The sequence below is a fragment of the Myiozetetes cayanensis genome, unplaced genomic scaffold (assembly GCF_022539395.1).
Source record: "Myiozetetes cayanensis isolate MyiCay16 unplaced genomic scaffold, myiCay2020 scf4, whole genome shotgun sequence".
Lineage (NCBI taxonomy): Eukaryota > Metazoa > Chordata > Aves > Passeriformes > Tyrannidae > Myiozetetes > Myiozetetes cayanensis.
Genome location: NW_026087631.1, coordinates 39,315,997 through 39,330,296, shown reverse-complemented (window position 1 = coordinate 39,330,296; position 14,300 = coordinate 39,315,997). Strand labels below are relative to the sequence as shown.

Below are 14,300 nucleotides of genomic sequence, written 5' to 3'. Positions count from 1 at the left end.
TCAGGAGATAAAAACCTGGAAGCCAAGCGATTTCAGCTGAAGACCAAAATTAATCTAGGTAAAAGGATGAAGGACCAGTTATACTTGCCTATGTTGCATATGTATAGACACACTGAAAAGCGAAAAGTTTATTTGCTGTTTTGTTTTCTGAACAGTTTTCTAGGCTTTCACCTTGACATACAGACTACGGCAGCAATAAGGGTTTTTTTGTACATGCTACTAGAAGGTAACACTACTAAAGAGACACTGGTCTTTCAGTTCACCTAGTCAACACTAGCTTTAAAGACTGTCTCTGACTTAGCCAGCCTCATTCACTTTAACTGTAAACCTAACACATTTCTTTACAGTCACAGTAGTTCTGCACCTCCTGCTCCATGAGATCCACACACAAATTAAGTGTGAGAATCAAAGTGCTGCTGCAAATTGTGCAAAAATCTAAGTTCAAGAGGACTGTTTTTCCTTGGCATAATTAAAAAGGAAAAGTATGTTTTAGTGTACTTGCAGTATCAGGATTTGATGGTGAGGTAAATTAAACTCAGTAGGTGTGCATAATCAGTTTCATTAAACTAGAATAAAAAAATTAATGAAATTAGGCACTTCAGAAATGGTGGGTGCACTTACTTTATTTCACAGTTAAATTAATTTTTTTTAATTAATTTTCTCTGCAGCCAAAGCACAGCTTTTACTCTCATGGCATCTTAAAATAATAAAAACTGAAAGAAAAAAAACCCCAAAGCACCATATGCATTGCATGGTCCAAACCTCTAACTATAATTTTATTCAACTTCAGTGGTACACCTTGTACTGCTACTGTTTTTGAATGCTTCATCTTCCTACACCTATATTCAAATAGCAGACCAAGCAGTACAAGTGACTGACTCTAGCATCAAGAGATTGCTGGTGAGAAAATACACTTCTTCTATTCCATTTGTTATTCAACACCTGTATCTTTGAAATCTGACAAAAACAAGCTGGATATCTGTCTACTGCTTCCTGCAACTGTTTTTTGAAAAGCTAATTCATTATTGGGATAAAATCCAATCAGGTCAGCATTTATATTTAATCATCCAGTCGTAATGCAAGACTATTCACACAATGGTCCAATTGTTAGTTTCCAAGGTTCATCCCAAACCAGACTGTCTTTCCCTCTTAAGGTTTCTAGTAGCCTTTATTCTGACTATTAATAGAAGAACGATATCCCACATTTTTGGAAGCATTTTACTTTGAGTCAAGCATTTCTGTGGTAGTAAGATTACATACTGTCACATTAGCTTTCTTTTCTTGGCTGAAAGAAATCTGAATATAGTTCTGTGTAATGCTTAAAATTTAGTGGTACATTTGACCACATCTAAGACTAAAATCCCCTAAAATTCACCTAATACAATGCATTTCATAGAACTACCAATGCTGTATCACAAACCTCACAGAACACAAATGTCAAACAAAAGGTCACACTGACACTCAAGTTAGATAAAGAAAAGCTTCAAATGCATTTACATTTCCATAACAGTAATAACATAATTCAACTTTCTATTTAAAAAAAATTGAAAATTTGTGACAACTCAAGATACCAAAACTCTATAAAATTAAGTTGTTTTAAGCTATACATTCAGCATCATTCTGATACGTTCCACAACAAACAGTTTGATTTATTAGCCACCTCTTCACTGTTTTCTAGTCGCACTAGTCATACCTCTCTGCATTCCCTTCCTTCTCCCATCACAGTCCTTCCTTCAAGGTCCTTCCTTCCTTAAGCCAATCAACTCTCCCTCTCAAGATGTCTCAACAGCCTACTCAGTCATGCCAGAGAGCATTGCTGAAGTTCACTCCTAAAGTTTAATGTGCCTTGCACCCTGTACTTAAAATGAAAACAAAATCTGTTGCAAAAGAGAGTTTAGTAATTTCTCTGTCATCCATACAGTGTCATGCACAGATACAAATGAAAATCTGCGGATTGCATTTGAAGGGTTTAGATCTCTAAGTCTTATACTGATAGTCCTCACAGTACATTTATAAGAGGGAACAAACTATCATCCAGCCCCTCCCAACATCTCAGATACCACAAGACAGTGACTAAGCCAGAGACTGCACCTGTTTCAGTAAAACACATTCAGAATCACCTTGCTCACAGCAGTTTCCTCCTCAAGCCTTCAAAGGCCTTTTTGATTTTTTTTCAAACACAAAAAAGCATATAGGCTCCCCACAGCTTGAATTTTTCTGGGACAGTGTCACCAGCAATCTGTCATACAACATAAAGTAGTATTACACTAAAATTCACCACATACCTGAGGCTGATAAGACACTCTGAGGGAAAAAAACAACAGAAGGTCAGATGGGAATGGTAAAATTCAAGTATTTTCCATTCCTTCTTCTCAATCCTTTTGCAATGCTGGATGTGAACTCAAAGTATACCATGCAGTTATGCACATGGTATGCATGACTTTGCTAACATCTGAACACATTGTTATCATAAACATTTTAAACCCCCCTCCCAACTTACTTAGAAATTATTCCTCTACCAACAGTCATCCAATAACCAATAAATCAACACAAGGGGCAGAGGGGTGAAGTCAGCTCCCCTTTTCTTTAGTATCAAGATAGTAACTTTCCCATGGTTGGTTCATTCCTAAAGCACTAATCTGAGTTTATCTGCAGCCACTCTTTCTTCACTTGAAAGGATGCCAGCAGAACAATTTGAAACTAGAGCCCTTGATGCAATATTTCTACCAAGTCAACACTTCACATGCATGTACCATCAACATAAGGAACTTCAGGCTTCACTCCAGTCATTAAATGAAACTAAACTGACGCATGCCTATGGAATAGTGCGATTTCCACCGAACTGCAAGCTGAATACACAAAGAATAAACTAACTAGAACAAGCTCAGCAACAGAACAAGTTTTATTCATCCTTTGGCAACTTTCAAAAACCACATGAGGCTTTGAAAAGAAGTAAGAAAGAAAAACAAGAGAATCCTTTTGCATATGCTGAAATGAAACTAAACAGCTTAGAATCATTAAGGTTTAGAAATTCTTCCATTAAATTACCATCCAGAGCAAAAGCTCACTTTGGTAGCAACTAAAAGTTCATTCTCAATTGAGATCTGGAACAGACAGTTTTCTTCTTGTGGTCTGAGCCACATGAAAGAACATTACACACTTCAAGAACCTTCTGACACACAAAGCAGAAGCAATCATAATGAAGTTTTTTGCTTGTTTCCCATATGAAAGAAAATGAAGTAATGTACCTTCCTATTGACAAACAAGCTTTAAAAAAGGTAAGAAAAATTTAATCGCTTTTTCAAATAATTTGTGATCCAAGCGTTTCAGTCCACCCTTATTGCTGCAGAAGACATCGGGAACTTATATGCTGGCTTCTACAAGGTAAAGCAGGAAAAGAAAGCTTGAAAAAGGAACTCAAAATTAGGTCAAATTATAATAACAGGTAGAGACGTTAATGGACAAAATTTAATGAGTTAAATTTATAGTTTAACACCATAGCAACATTACAATTCAAAAGGCATCATAATAACCTGCCAAACAAAAAGGCACAGAGAAAATGACAAAACATACTCAAGACATCCACACAAGTATTTCACATACACTGAAGGGACAGCCAAGACATATATATCAACAGTACTCTGGTACAGGGCTTCTCACCTTGTAACAATAGCTTGACAAATGTGTCACGAGGCATACTGACACAAATAGCTAGGGAAGAACAATCGCCAAAGGGGAGCTGAGTTTACAGCAGATATTAGAAGTAGACGTCTGTCTGCAATCAACCTTATGTCTTTAAAAGTCTGACACCAGGATTTTTTGTAACCTGACCTACTGTACACAATCATATTGAGGTAAAGCACATACGAGTATTTGTCAGCTGACAGAAACTGAAAGGGAGCTCCAGTGAAAGTACTGAGTTATAAACAACATCCCTACTTTGATGCTAAACTGCAAGACTTTAAGGAAACTTTAAGTGATACAAAATAAAAATTTACAGCCAAACTGCAATCATTACTTAGCTATAGACAAAACTATACAAGTACAGATCTACACAGAAACAGGAGTTCTGAAGGCATCATCTGAGGAGCATGCACACACATGCTACCAATTAGCCATGCTACTGTCACTTCAATTGCCTTAATAATGTATCAACTCCATGAACAGAATAACCAAAACCACTGACCAATTTTTATTTCTGGAATAAAAATTACTTAGGAAAATAATGAAATAAAAAATATAAGATGTTTTTCATGCTGTTCTGCAGCTCTTCAAAAAGCTTCTGAAACACTGGCTGGACAGAAGAATCCTCAGCCATGGCTACTTAAAAGAAACGCACATTATTCAGTAGATTTTTGCAAGTGCTGGAACATAGGAAGAATAGCAATCGGTGCCAAGTACTGAGCCTGGCAGCAAGCTGCTCAGTTCAAAGGCCAACAATTTGCCTCTGACAGCTTTGTCTGTGGAGCCCAGAATGACAATCTAGTTGGACACCCTGCATTCTCTCCAAAATGTTCATACTGAGAATCATAAGGGGTGAGCATTCATAAGAGAAATGCTTTCTCATCACAGAATAGGCATGCATATGCAAGAGAAAGATGCACAGTCTAAGTACGTACATATTATTAAGCAATAACTAAATTAGTAATGGATAGGTGTATCATTTCTTGTAGCTGTATTAGGATGCCGTAGATCAGAGCGGGAGGGGGGGGGGTTTCAAGGTTTTTTTTTTATATTGTGGGGTTTTTTTAACAAGAACCATGAAAAATTCAGTTATGAAACACTCATGCAGTATTGTTTATCAGATCTAGAGACTAAAGCAGCTGAATATGTAAAAAGATATTGCTCTGATTACATAATGGGGCACAACACAAGTCAAACACCTGGAAAGCTGCTCCTGATCATCTGCCTGCTTAGTTAACTTGCTAGTATTGCAGGCCTTGAAGGAGCATTTTCTTTTCTTTAGCGTTTATGAGGTTGCGGGATAGAGATGCCTGAAGGGTTCATGAAGGCATCTTTCCTGCTATTTAGTAGGTTAGATGATGCTTTATTCTTACACAGCATTGAGAATAATTGCATGTACATATTAGTTTATACTGTACACTTCAGTTAAGATGCATTCAGGAACATAATTTTGCCTTAAGGCTGGTATTTGCAATACACATCTATCCTATCAGCATAGATCACACAAAATTCTTGGTAAGTCCTTCATTTCCACAGTAGAAGTATATTCCAAATATGGCTTTAAAAAAACAAAGAGATTTTAAGTTCATTTGCAATATTAACATAGTAATGAATTATACTATACTATTTGCCTCATAAACCATGTACAGTTCAGGTCATTCAAAAAAGATTCCTTCAGCATTAATGAGGTCAGCTTCCTAAGAAAATACTGCAACTTACCACTTTCTGTTATTAAAAAAAAGACTCCAAAAATGTTTCCAGTGTCCGCTGAATCCTCATTTGTCTTATAGTCCTAATAATCACAAGCTGTGAAGAACAGAATTCCTGGTACAGTTATGAATTCTATATTTTTTGCACAGCTTCATTAGGAAAAATAAAGAGGAAACTAGAAATTATAGCTGTAGTATCTCTCCAGATTATTTTTCTCTTTTTACAAATTAATGAGCAGTTGTCTTTATAAAAGAAATGGAATTGTGGCCTTATTAGTAACTCTATTATAAGGAATATAACCACTGCAGTAGCTACACCAACAATATCTCCATACTTAAGTTCAGTCCACATAAGAAACATGAGCTTTCTCACAGTCTCACACAATAGGCAGAAGGAAAGATCAGCCAAAGCTCTCTTTTTGCTGACAGAGAAGCTGGCACTGAATTCACAGCCAGCACAACCTACTTCCATAGTGCATGGACTCAGAGCTGTCAAACAAAAAGAAGCTTTATCCAAACCATTTAATTCTTATTTCTTTACATGAAAGGCAGTCCCTAAAACAGTTTGAAGAAACCCCATACACTCAGTTGAGGCCCGACAACCCACACTTTTTATCAAGCCAACAGAACGCTGTCATTAACTTCAGAAAGATTCCATCAATATTGATAAAAGCAAGTCGAAAAAATGTTGCTATTTAAGACAAATGGAAGGAGATAGACAGCATGGTCTAGCAAAACATTTGTTGAAATACATTGCAAGGCGTCTTACTTTAGGAACCATTCCATACTGACCCTTATTTTGTTTAAATGAAGTACTTAAGCAGCAGCCATGTCAAGTATATGTCTGTAGATAGAGGTTCTGTAACTACAATAGCTCAAAGGTGCACAAGTCAGACTTTCCAACCATCTCAAGTCAACATGTAAACCTCATCCCAAAGAAATCCCTGCAAGGCAAGTCACCAACACATTATTATGGGTATTTCTATTTCTCTCACCAGAGCCATCAGTAAGTGATTACACCTACTGCAGCAACAGAAGTGTCAAATACATTGGGATAGTACAGGTGAGGGAGTGAGACAATTACCCAGACCAATTGCACAACCTTTGGGGTTAAAAGAACCTCAAACATACACACAAACAAACCCAGTAACAAGCAAAAACTAAACCAGCCAACCAAAAAAAACCACAAAACCCACACACACACACACACGCAAAAAAAAAACCAACACAAAACCAACCAACCAACCCAAAAAAAACCCCAAACCAAACACCGCAAACACATACACTCTAGAAATAATCACATAAAAGAATCAACTGGTAGTTCACTGATGGCCAATACTACTAATACATGCAGTATGGGGCACTGGCTAATACAAACATAGATTTCATACACAAAAAGGATACGTGGAGTACTAATTATTCTACAAGCCACAGAACAAAGTACGAGGCATAAATAAGTTGTGTTTACAGCTTCCATCCACATTTTAGCGGGGGTGGGGGAAATGACTACAGATAGATTCAGTTTCCTGCATGCTGGCACGCACACCACACGGTCCCTCCACTCCTGACAGATGCTGTGCTGCTCCTAGGCGCTTCACAGCCTAGGAGTATTGATTACTGAAGTTCAGCAACTGACAGTATAAAAAGAAAAGAAAAGGCTGGGGCCAGGGCGAGGGAGAAGAGGACTTTCTTTATCAAACTCGGGAGTTTGTTCCTTCACAGAAACTGGAGTATTTTCGGTTAAAATACTGACTTGCGAGTATTTAAAATGCAAAGCTACGTGTCGCCTTCCAGCGCCGCGGGAACCGGCCAGCTCTGCGGAGGCCGGGCTGCCTCCCCGCTCCCATTTCACTGAAAAACCATGGGATTCCCCCGCGCTCGGCTCCAGCATTGTCTACGCCAGCCCGAGGCGGTGGGAAGCGCGGAGCAAAGGCGCAGCCCGCCCTAAGCGGGTGCTCCCCCGGCTCACACGCGAAGGGCGGGCGATGCCGGCGAGGCTCGGCGGTGCCGCCGCGGCCGCAGTTGAGTTACGCGGGCTGGAAACACCCCGGCACGTCGATGTTACTCGCGCCCCTCGTACCGTGCCGCAGGTGCCGTCCCGCTGCCCCCCGGGCGACACGGCCGGGACAGGGTGCGCCGGAGGGCCAGCCCGGCCGGCGGAGGACGCGGAGGGTGACGGGGATGCTACCGACCTGCTCCGCCCCCGCCGCGGGCTCCCGCGGACCGCTCCCGGCGGAGCCCTGCGTCGCTCCCATAGTAACATCGCCGGCCCCGCGGCCCCGGGGGCTGGCGGTCAGTCCCGGTAGCCTCGGGAATGCTTTTCCCGCCTCCGCCCCGCGAGAGAACCGGCCGGGCCGCGGGCGAGGGGCTGCGGCGGAGCCCTGCGGGGCCGCAGGAGCCCGGCAGGACAAAGCCGGCTCTGAGAAGCCCGCCACAGAGAGACTTTGTCCTGCCGGGGCCCGGCCGCCCCCGCCGCCAGCCAATCATGCCTGCAAACGCCCCGGGGAGGCGAAGAAACATTTTCATTCTCTCTGGGAAGAAAGGAATTGTTATTCTCCATTTACAAAAATATTTCTTGTGTTCCTGCCCTTGGCAGCGGCCAGGAGCTGACGCCCGTCACAAAACAAACGGGCGTGTGGCCCAAGCCCGGTCAGCGTTTCTGATATGAGGCTTTTGGGCAGTATCCACAGCACAGCACAGCACTGTCAAACAGACTTGCACCAGCAACATGCACCTTTTCTATCTGTGTGTTTTTAGGAGGATGTGGATGTGAAAGCCCCCTCACAGCTGATGGATTTCTCAAGTCTGCAGCCTTTGGTCAGGTTTCCTTACCACCACCTAACAGCCCCTGCACATAAGTCTTGACAGTCAAAACCCCTGCTATTAATTCAGAGATAGAACTGCTTGGATTTGGGGCTGTAATTACATATGCTAAAAAAAGCACGTTCTTGAGGTAACTATTCTCAAGAGCTTGTAGAAATGAGTGGTCACTAAAAGCACTAAGGAGGAGGAGACGGGCAAAAATTGAACCACACTTGTATTCAGAAATAAAGGCTTCTTTCCCAGTGCTGCCATCTTCCTGGATTTATGCTATTTTGGGTGGATGAGGCAATACTTGAATTAAGTCTTGGAAGGAAGAAACTAGAATGGAGACAAACTGTAAGGGAAGAAGTTTCTTAAAACAACAGTTATAAAAAAAAAAATCCAAACAGCCTGTTACTTTGTTTAGCCTACTCTCAAATTTGAAGAGAAAAAAAGCAGATAAATGCCAAATTTTCCTTCATCTGGTCCTTCCTTTCAGTTTTACAAGTGAGTTGATACCATACAACTTTTGCTGCAACACTAGCAGTCTGGTGTATGACGACTTGGAAAAATGAAGCATAGGGGGCCAGGCTCCTCACACACAAATGATCCTATGATAGCATCTGGCACCAAGAATTCAAGAATTTCTCCATGAGACACAGCATAGCAAGGCCAAACAGCTGTCACTCTCCACACCAATGCACACTTCTGTACACCTGTGCAAACTGGAGGCAACTTTCCAAAGAGCTAGGACTGGCTGGCAACATCATCATGGGATATTCCATCACAACATCAGCAGAGAAATCCACTGTCCAGTACTTGTTGAAAAGACATCACACAATGAAAACAGTATGATTTTGCTGCTGACAGCTAGGTAGTTTTAGATGCAAGAAAAGCTTTTGTTTTAAACTGGACGGCAATACACTTTTTCAAAAGGAGAGTTTGTCAGACATGGGACAGGGAAAGGAGAAGCCACTAGGTCGCTGCGACTGCAGTCTCTTAATGCATATACTGAGTTTGTGGCAGCATAAAGTATTGTACCAGCCTCCGGCAGCTGCTTCCTTCCACACAGGCTCTGGCCGAAGACACAGAGCTAGAACTTAATTCCCCCACTAAACACTACCTCTTGAGGAGTGCAGGCAGTGCCAGGCAGAGCAATCTAAGGGTCTACCCATCCCATACAAGGCCAAGGAAAATTATTTCTTGTTCCACAGAAAAGCTATGTGTTGACCTAAAGCCTCCTTTTGGCATGTTCTGTGACTTCATCAAAGTCACGAGGTATTATTACTAATAGAGGCTGTATAACCCTTCCTCAAGATGTAGGGCAGCAACCAAGGTAAACACACTTAGCTAGCCTGAGATAAGTCTAACAGAGATGCAGAAACTGACCCCAGTTATGCAAGCAAGATAGGCTGGTTTTCAATCCCTTACCATGAATCACCATCTGGGAAGGACCTATCAGTTTGTCTCCATTTAGTTTCCTGCAATAACAGATGGAAAATAATCCATATGGGCTTATCAAAGTATTTCCCATGTTTATCCATAAAATCGCTCACTTGTAAGAGGAGAGGACACGTATCATTTCCTGCTTTCTTACTTCTCTTTCCAAACCAAACAGCTAATCTGCCACAATTAATAAATCCTCCAACACCAGCCTCCAAATGTGAGCAGTTAAGTGGCATCTAGTGCTAATGCTTACACTAGAGCTTGGCTAAGAGCCCAGATGCCCATACTGATGCTATGGACTGATGTAACTAACAATGAAGAACAATTTCCAAGTTACTTATACTCCAACCCCAGAGAACAAACTTTCAGGCTTGCTCTTTGACCAAGATGTTCTCCCAGGGTGGTTATGCAGGTAGGCCTTTACCATGGCAGGATGATGCCAACTAAACAAAAAATGGAAGGATACAAGATATCAGTGTAAACAGTGATGAGTGCTGCAGAAACTTCTCCTGCAGCTCAAGTTCCCTTCTCCTGTGGCAGGAAAAGAGAGAAAAGGTGCTCAAAGCACCCAATTCACCTAACAGCTATTCCACGGGAGGACAGCATCCCCATTCTCTTCCCACGTAATCCAAAGGAAAACAAAACCAGACCCCTAAACTGCAGCTCAAGAAGCACATTATTAAATGTATAATTAGATACAATCTCTCCTGCCTCAGCTTTTCTTAAACACCACAAGACCCATAAACGTGGATACAGAATACCTAGCCAGAATTCCTCTGGGACAGTAGCACAGTCAGAAGAGGGGCAGGAGTTCCAGACAAATGGTCTGATCTATTTATGCAGGTCTCCAGGCACTTTGAGTGTTTGGAGTGCATTGCTGCATGCACGTTTCACTCCTTAGTCTCCCTTTGAAATGGAAGGTGCAGGTCCAGTTGTAGTCAGTCCTGAAAGGAATACTGCATCATGAAGAGTAAAGGCTGGGTACAAGCACCATGTCAAAATTACACTAACTGGGCTACAAATGTGCAGCTCTGTCCTCTGCAGTGTTTACAACCAGCATGTGCAATAACTGTACAAAGCTGTATCATGTGCAGGGGATTTCATGAAATGTTATGCAGGCGTGCAGAAATTTTAAAATTAATGGAAAGATTAATTGGTATTAACTTTGGGAAAAACATGCAAATAACTTGCAGTGAACGCATTATCCATTGAGATTTTCAGTTTAAGAAATCAAGGGAGACATTGTTTGCCTACAATCAGATTGAATCCATGGTCTGTGTAGCACTAATTTAGAGAGATCACTTGCTGTAGCCTGAGTCATGCAAAACCTAGGACATATTCCATAAATTATCTAATGCTACTGTGAATGAAGCAGTTGTGCTGCTTCCAGCATCCACAGAGGGAACACCCATTTAACACTACACTACAGAATGCAAATTTAAAACAAGCAGTTGCCTCTCACAGTTACTCCTGCCAACCAAGTAAGGCTATTCAGCAACTTGCCTGAAGCAACCAAGATTTCTTACCATGTTGTTATTCCAGTTCTCTCCACCTCCTCTCCACCATCAAGCCTTTTAACCTGCCCCTCCGATAAGCAATTATTTTTCTCTTTCTTTAAATGTTAAAGTTCAATACTTGGTAGTGCTGCTGGACAGCACGGCAAACACAGGCAACCCCCTTAACAGCTGGGAACAGATTTCAGCATGAGATACCAGGAATATAGGATGCTAGTCCAGTTGTTGAACTGTCTGAACAGAGATGTCAGTTTTGCTTTTGTTTTTAAGCAAGTGTTCATGATCCTGTGATGATAGGCACTGTAGAAGTTTCTAAAAATACCATGTTGCCAAACAGCCTTTCCCCCTTCCCTTCCAGGCAATCTCTTTAGACTGCCATTTGTCATCAGCCTGCAAAATCACACAAATCAGTCAGCCCAGTCCTACTTAAATGATTCATAAATCCAATTACGTCCGCTTCTTTATATAGTAAGCTGGGTCCTAACAGATTCAACCTTCAGGATTAGAGGATGTGTAGGTAGCTGACCTCTGACTCTCGAACTGCTCAGGAGCTACATATGGTTCAAACACATCACTCTACACTGGCATTGTCACACGTATGGCACAGTAATCTTAATCTCTGTCTTAGGGGGACTGGAGAGGAGACACCATGAATACTATCTCAGCACTTGCCACCATGTGTAGAAGTGAGTCCAGCAGAGGGTCACCAAGATGGTGGGGGCTGAAGCACTGACCCTGCAAGAGGAAGTGTGGCAGCTGGGTTTGTTTAGCCTGGGGGAAGGATGGCTTCAGGACATTCAGCAGCAGCCCATTGGTACTGACAGCAGGAGACTGAAGAAATGCAGCCAGGTTCGCTTCAGTGGTGCGAAGTAGATAGGAGACAATGAGCAAAAGTTCAAACAGGAGAGGTTCAGACATATGTAAGGAGAAAAAATTTTCCCCATGAGGACAGACAAACCATGGACCCATCGCAGAGAAGTTGTACAGTGTTGTGTTCTTGGAGTTTTTCAAACCCCAGCTGGATAAAGCTACATGCAACTTGTTCTGATCTCACAGCTGACCCTGTTTTGGGCACAAGGTTGCACTAGAAACCACCCGAGGTCCCCTTCCACCTGTATGAGCCAGTCATTGTGGGGTTACTGCATGACTCAAGTGCAAGTGTAATGCAGCATGATGCAATTATTATCCTGCCCCTTGTCTCCACTTCCAAAGTACAGCTTGTGATTATGAAACGTAAAGATTTTGTCACACAGCTGCAGGATCTGGTCTGTTTGCAATCTCTGATCTCGTGTAAGGATGAACAGCTATACACACTTTCCAGGTCTCAAAGCAGCAATTCTAAGGCTGTTATTTTAGAAAAGACAGATGTCCCTGGAAGAAACACAGAGTCCAACATAAACAGCATCTCACACTTCATATAGATCTTTGATGGGGTAATCAACAGTATAAAATCTTTTGTCACTCACTGGACCACCTATTTTGATGTTCTCTAGATAACAGATATTTTTTATTTTTTAAACCGAGACATACAGATTCACCTAGACACTCTGGATCAACAGAATTTAAAACATGTAGATTAATGATTTAGAGCAAGAAGCAGCACTGTTCTAAGTCAGTCATAAACTCAATTTCAAGTTCATAAAAAATTTGAAACACTGTTAAATGCTGAACTACTAGGAACAACACTAGAGATATGAACAGTACAACGTACAATAATATAGTATATTTTTCCTCAACAGTTTTGAAATATTAGTCACAATTCTACTGGATCTCACACATTACAAATTTATTCTGCTAAAACCCAGAAGACTGCTTGTTTTGCTTGTTGCTACTTTATTTGCAAAGAATATGCCAATTGGAAAATATAGATTTCACAGTATGGATAAAGCAGCATAAGGATATGCAGAAGTGTTTGATAACAGTTAATAAAAATCACAGTTGGGAGAATAAGAAATACAGTCTACTTGCTCTAAAAACATTTTCATCTGTGCAATGTTTTAAACTACACTGCAGTGTAGTTGAAAATTACACTGGTATGGCAAGCAAATAAAGTAGTTTGACCTACTGCTAAAGAGTAAAACAGGGACTTAACATGACTTTACCTGAACACCCACCACTCCCTTCTACAGACTGTGCAAATTAAAGCAACTTTCTCTGGCATAAGTGCTTCGACCTCTATGAATTTAAGAAGCTACAAAAGCTAGTACTGTTATTCTAAAGAATGAAATAACAGTGTAGTTTAAACAGATCCAAACCACACAAATGTGTATTGTTTTTCTCCTCAAACATCATAAAAAAGTGTGTATCAACACTTGAAAGGAAATCTCTTCCCTAGCCCCAGCTTGTTCATTTTAAACAGCAGGCACATTGAGCACATTCTGTTTGAACACTGATTTTGCTTACATTTCATTTCCTTTTTCTCTTCTCCATGTTTCTTGACTGCTCCTGACAAGACTGTGAAACAATCCTCCACTTTTTGCAATTTATCTGCCTTCCCTCACTAGAAGTCAAACCCTACAACATCAAAAACTTTACAACATTAATCAACTGTTATGGCTTAAATTAATTAAGACAAAGCAATAAAAAAAACAAAGATCCCATTCTCATGGAGATCATTATGCTTATTAAAAACAAGTAAAAGAATATATGAAATACACAAGATGTAACAAGCAAAAATGTGTTACTTTTTCTGATACAGGGGTTAATTTTAAAAACAAAGTTCCGGACAGCAGTTCTTCAGCCAAGTGAGCACTAAAGCACACTCTAGAGCACTAAAACTATGCTTCAAAGATCTGCCTCTCCCCATCCTATTTTTATTGGCAAGAGTCCTGCTGACGAGCTTATTAAGAAACAAAGCAGTTCTGCTTTCAGTAACAGCAAGGTCTAGCTAGGGTACCATGTCCACTTTTGGGTGCTGTTTTCCAGGAATGATTGAAGTGACCTGGCAAAAGCCCAAGGGAGAATCATAGAATCGTAGAATAGATTGCGTTGGAAAAGACCTCCAAGATCATCAAGTCCAATCCCTGATCCAACTCTAATTACTATATCATGGCACTAAGGGCCATGTCCAACCTCTTTTTAAAAACCTCCAGGGATGGTGAATCCACCGCCTCTCTGGGCAGGCCGTTCTAATGCCTGATCACCC

General features: G+C 41.1%; 1 protein-coding gene across 3 annotated transcripts in view; it reads right to left on the bottom strand.

Annotated features, from left to right (window-relative positions):
- The window catches only part of TJP2 (tight junction protein 2), a 61,511-nt gene that overhangs the window by 34,246 nt on the left and 12,965 nt on the right, over positions 1–14,300 (bottom strand). The window contains exon 1 of one of the 3 annotated variants that reach the window (XM_050329709.1): positions 7,586–7,772. The exons of the other annotated variants lie outside the window; for them this stretch is intronic. Coding sequence (XP_050185666.1) covers positions 7,586–7,648 — 63 coding nt within the window. The 5' untranslated portion in view covers positions 7,649–7,772. Of the gene's footprint in view, positions 1–7,585; positions 7,773–14,300 lie in introns of those variants that run through there. 3 annotated transcript variants of the gene reach the window in all.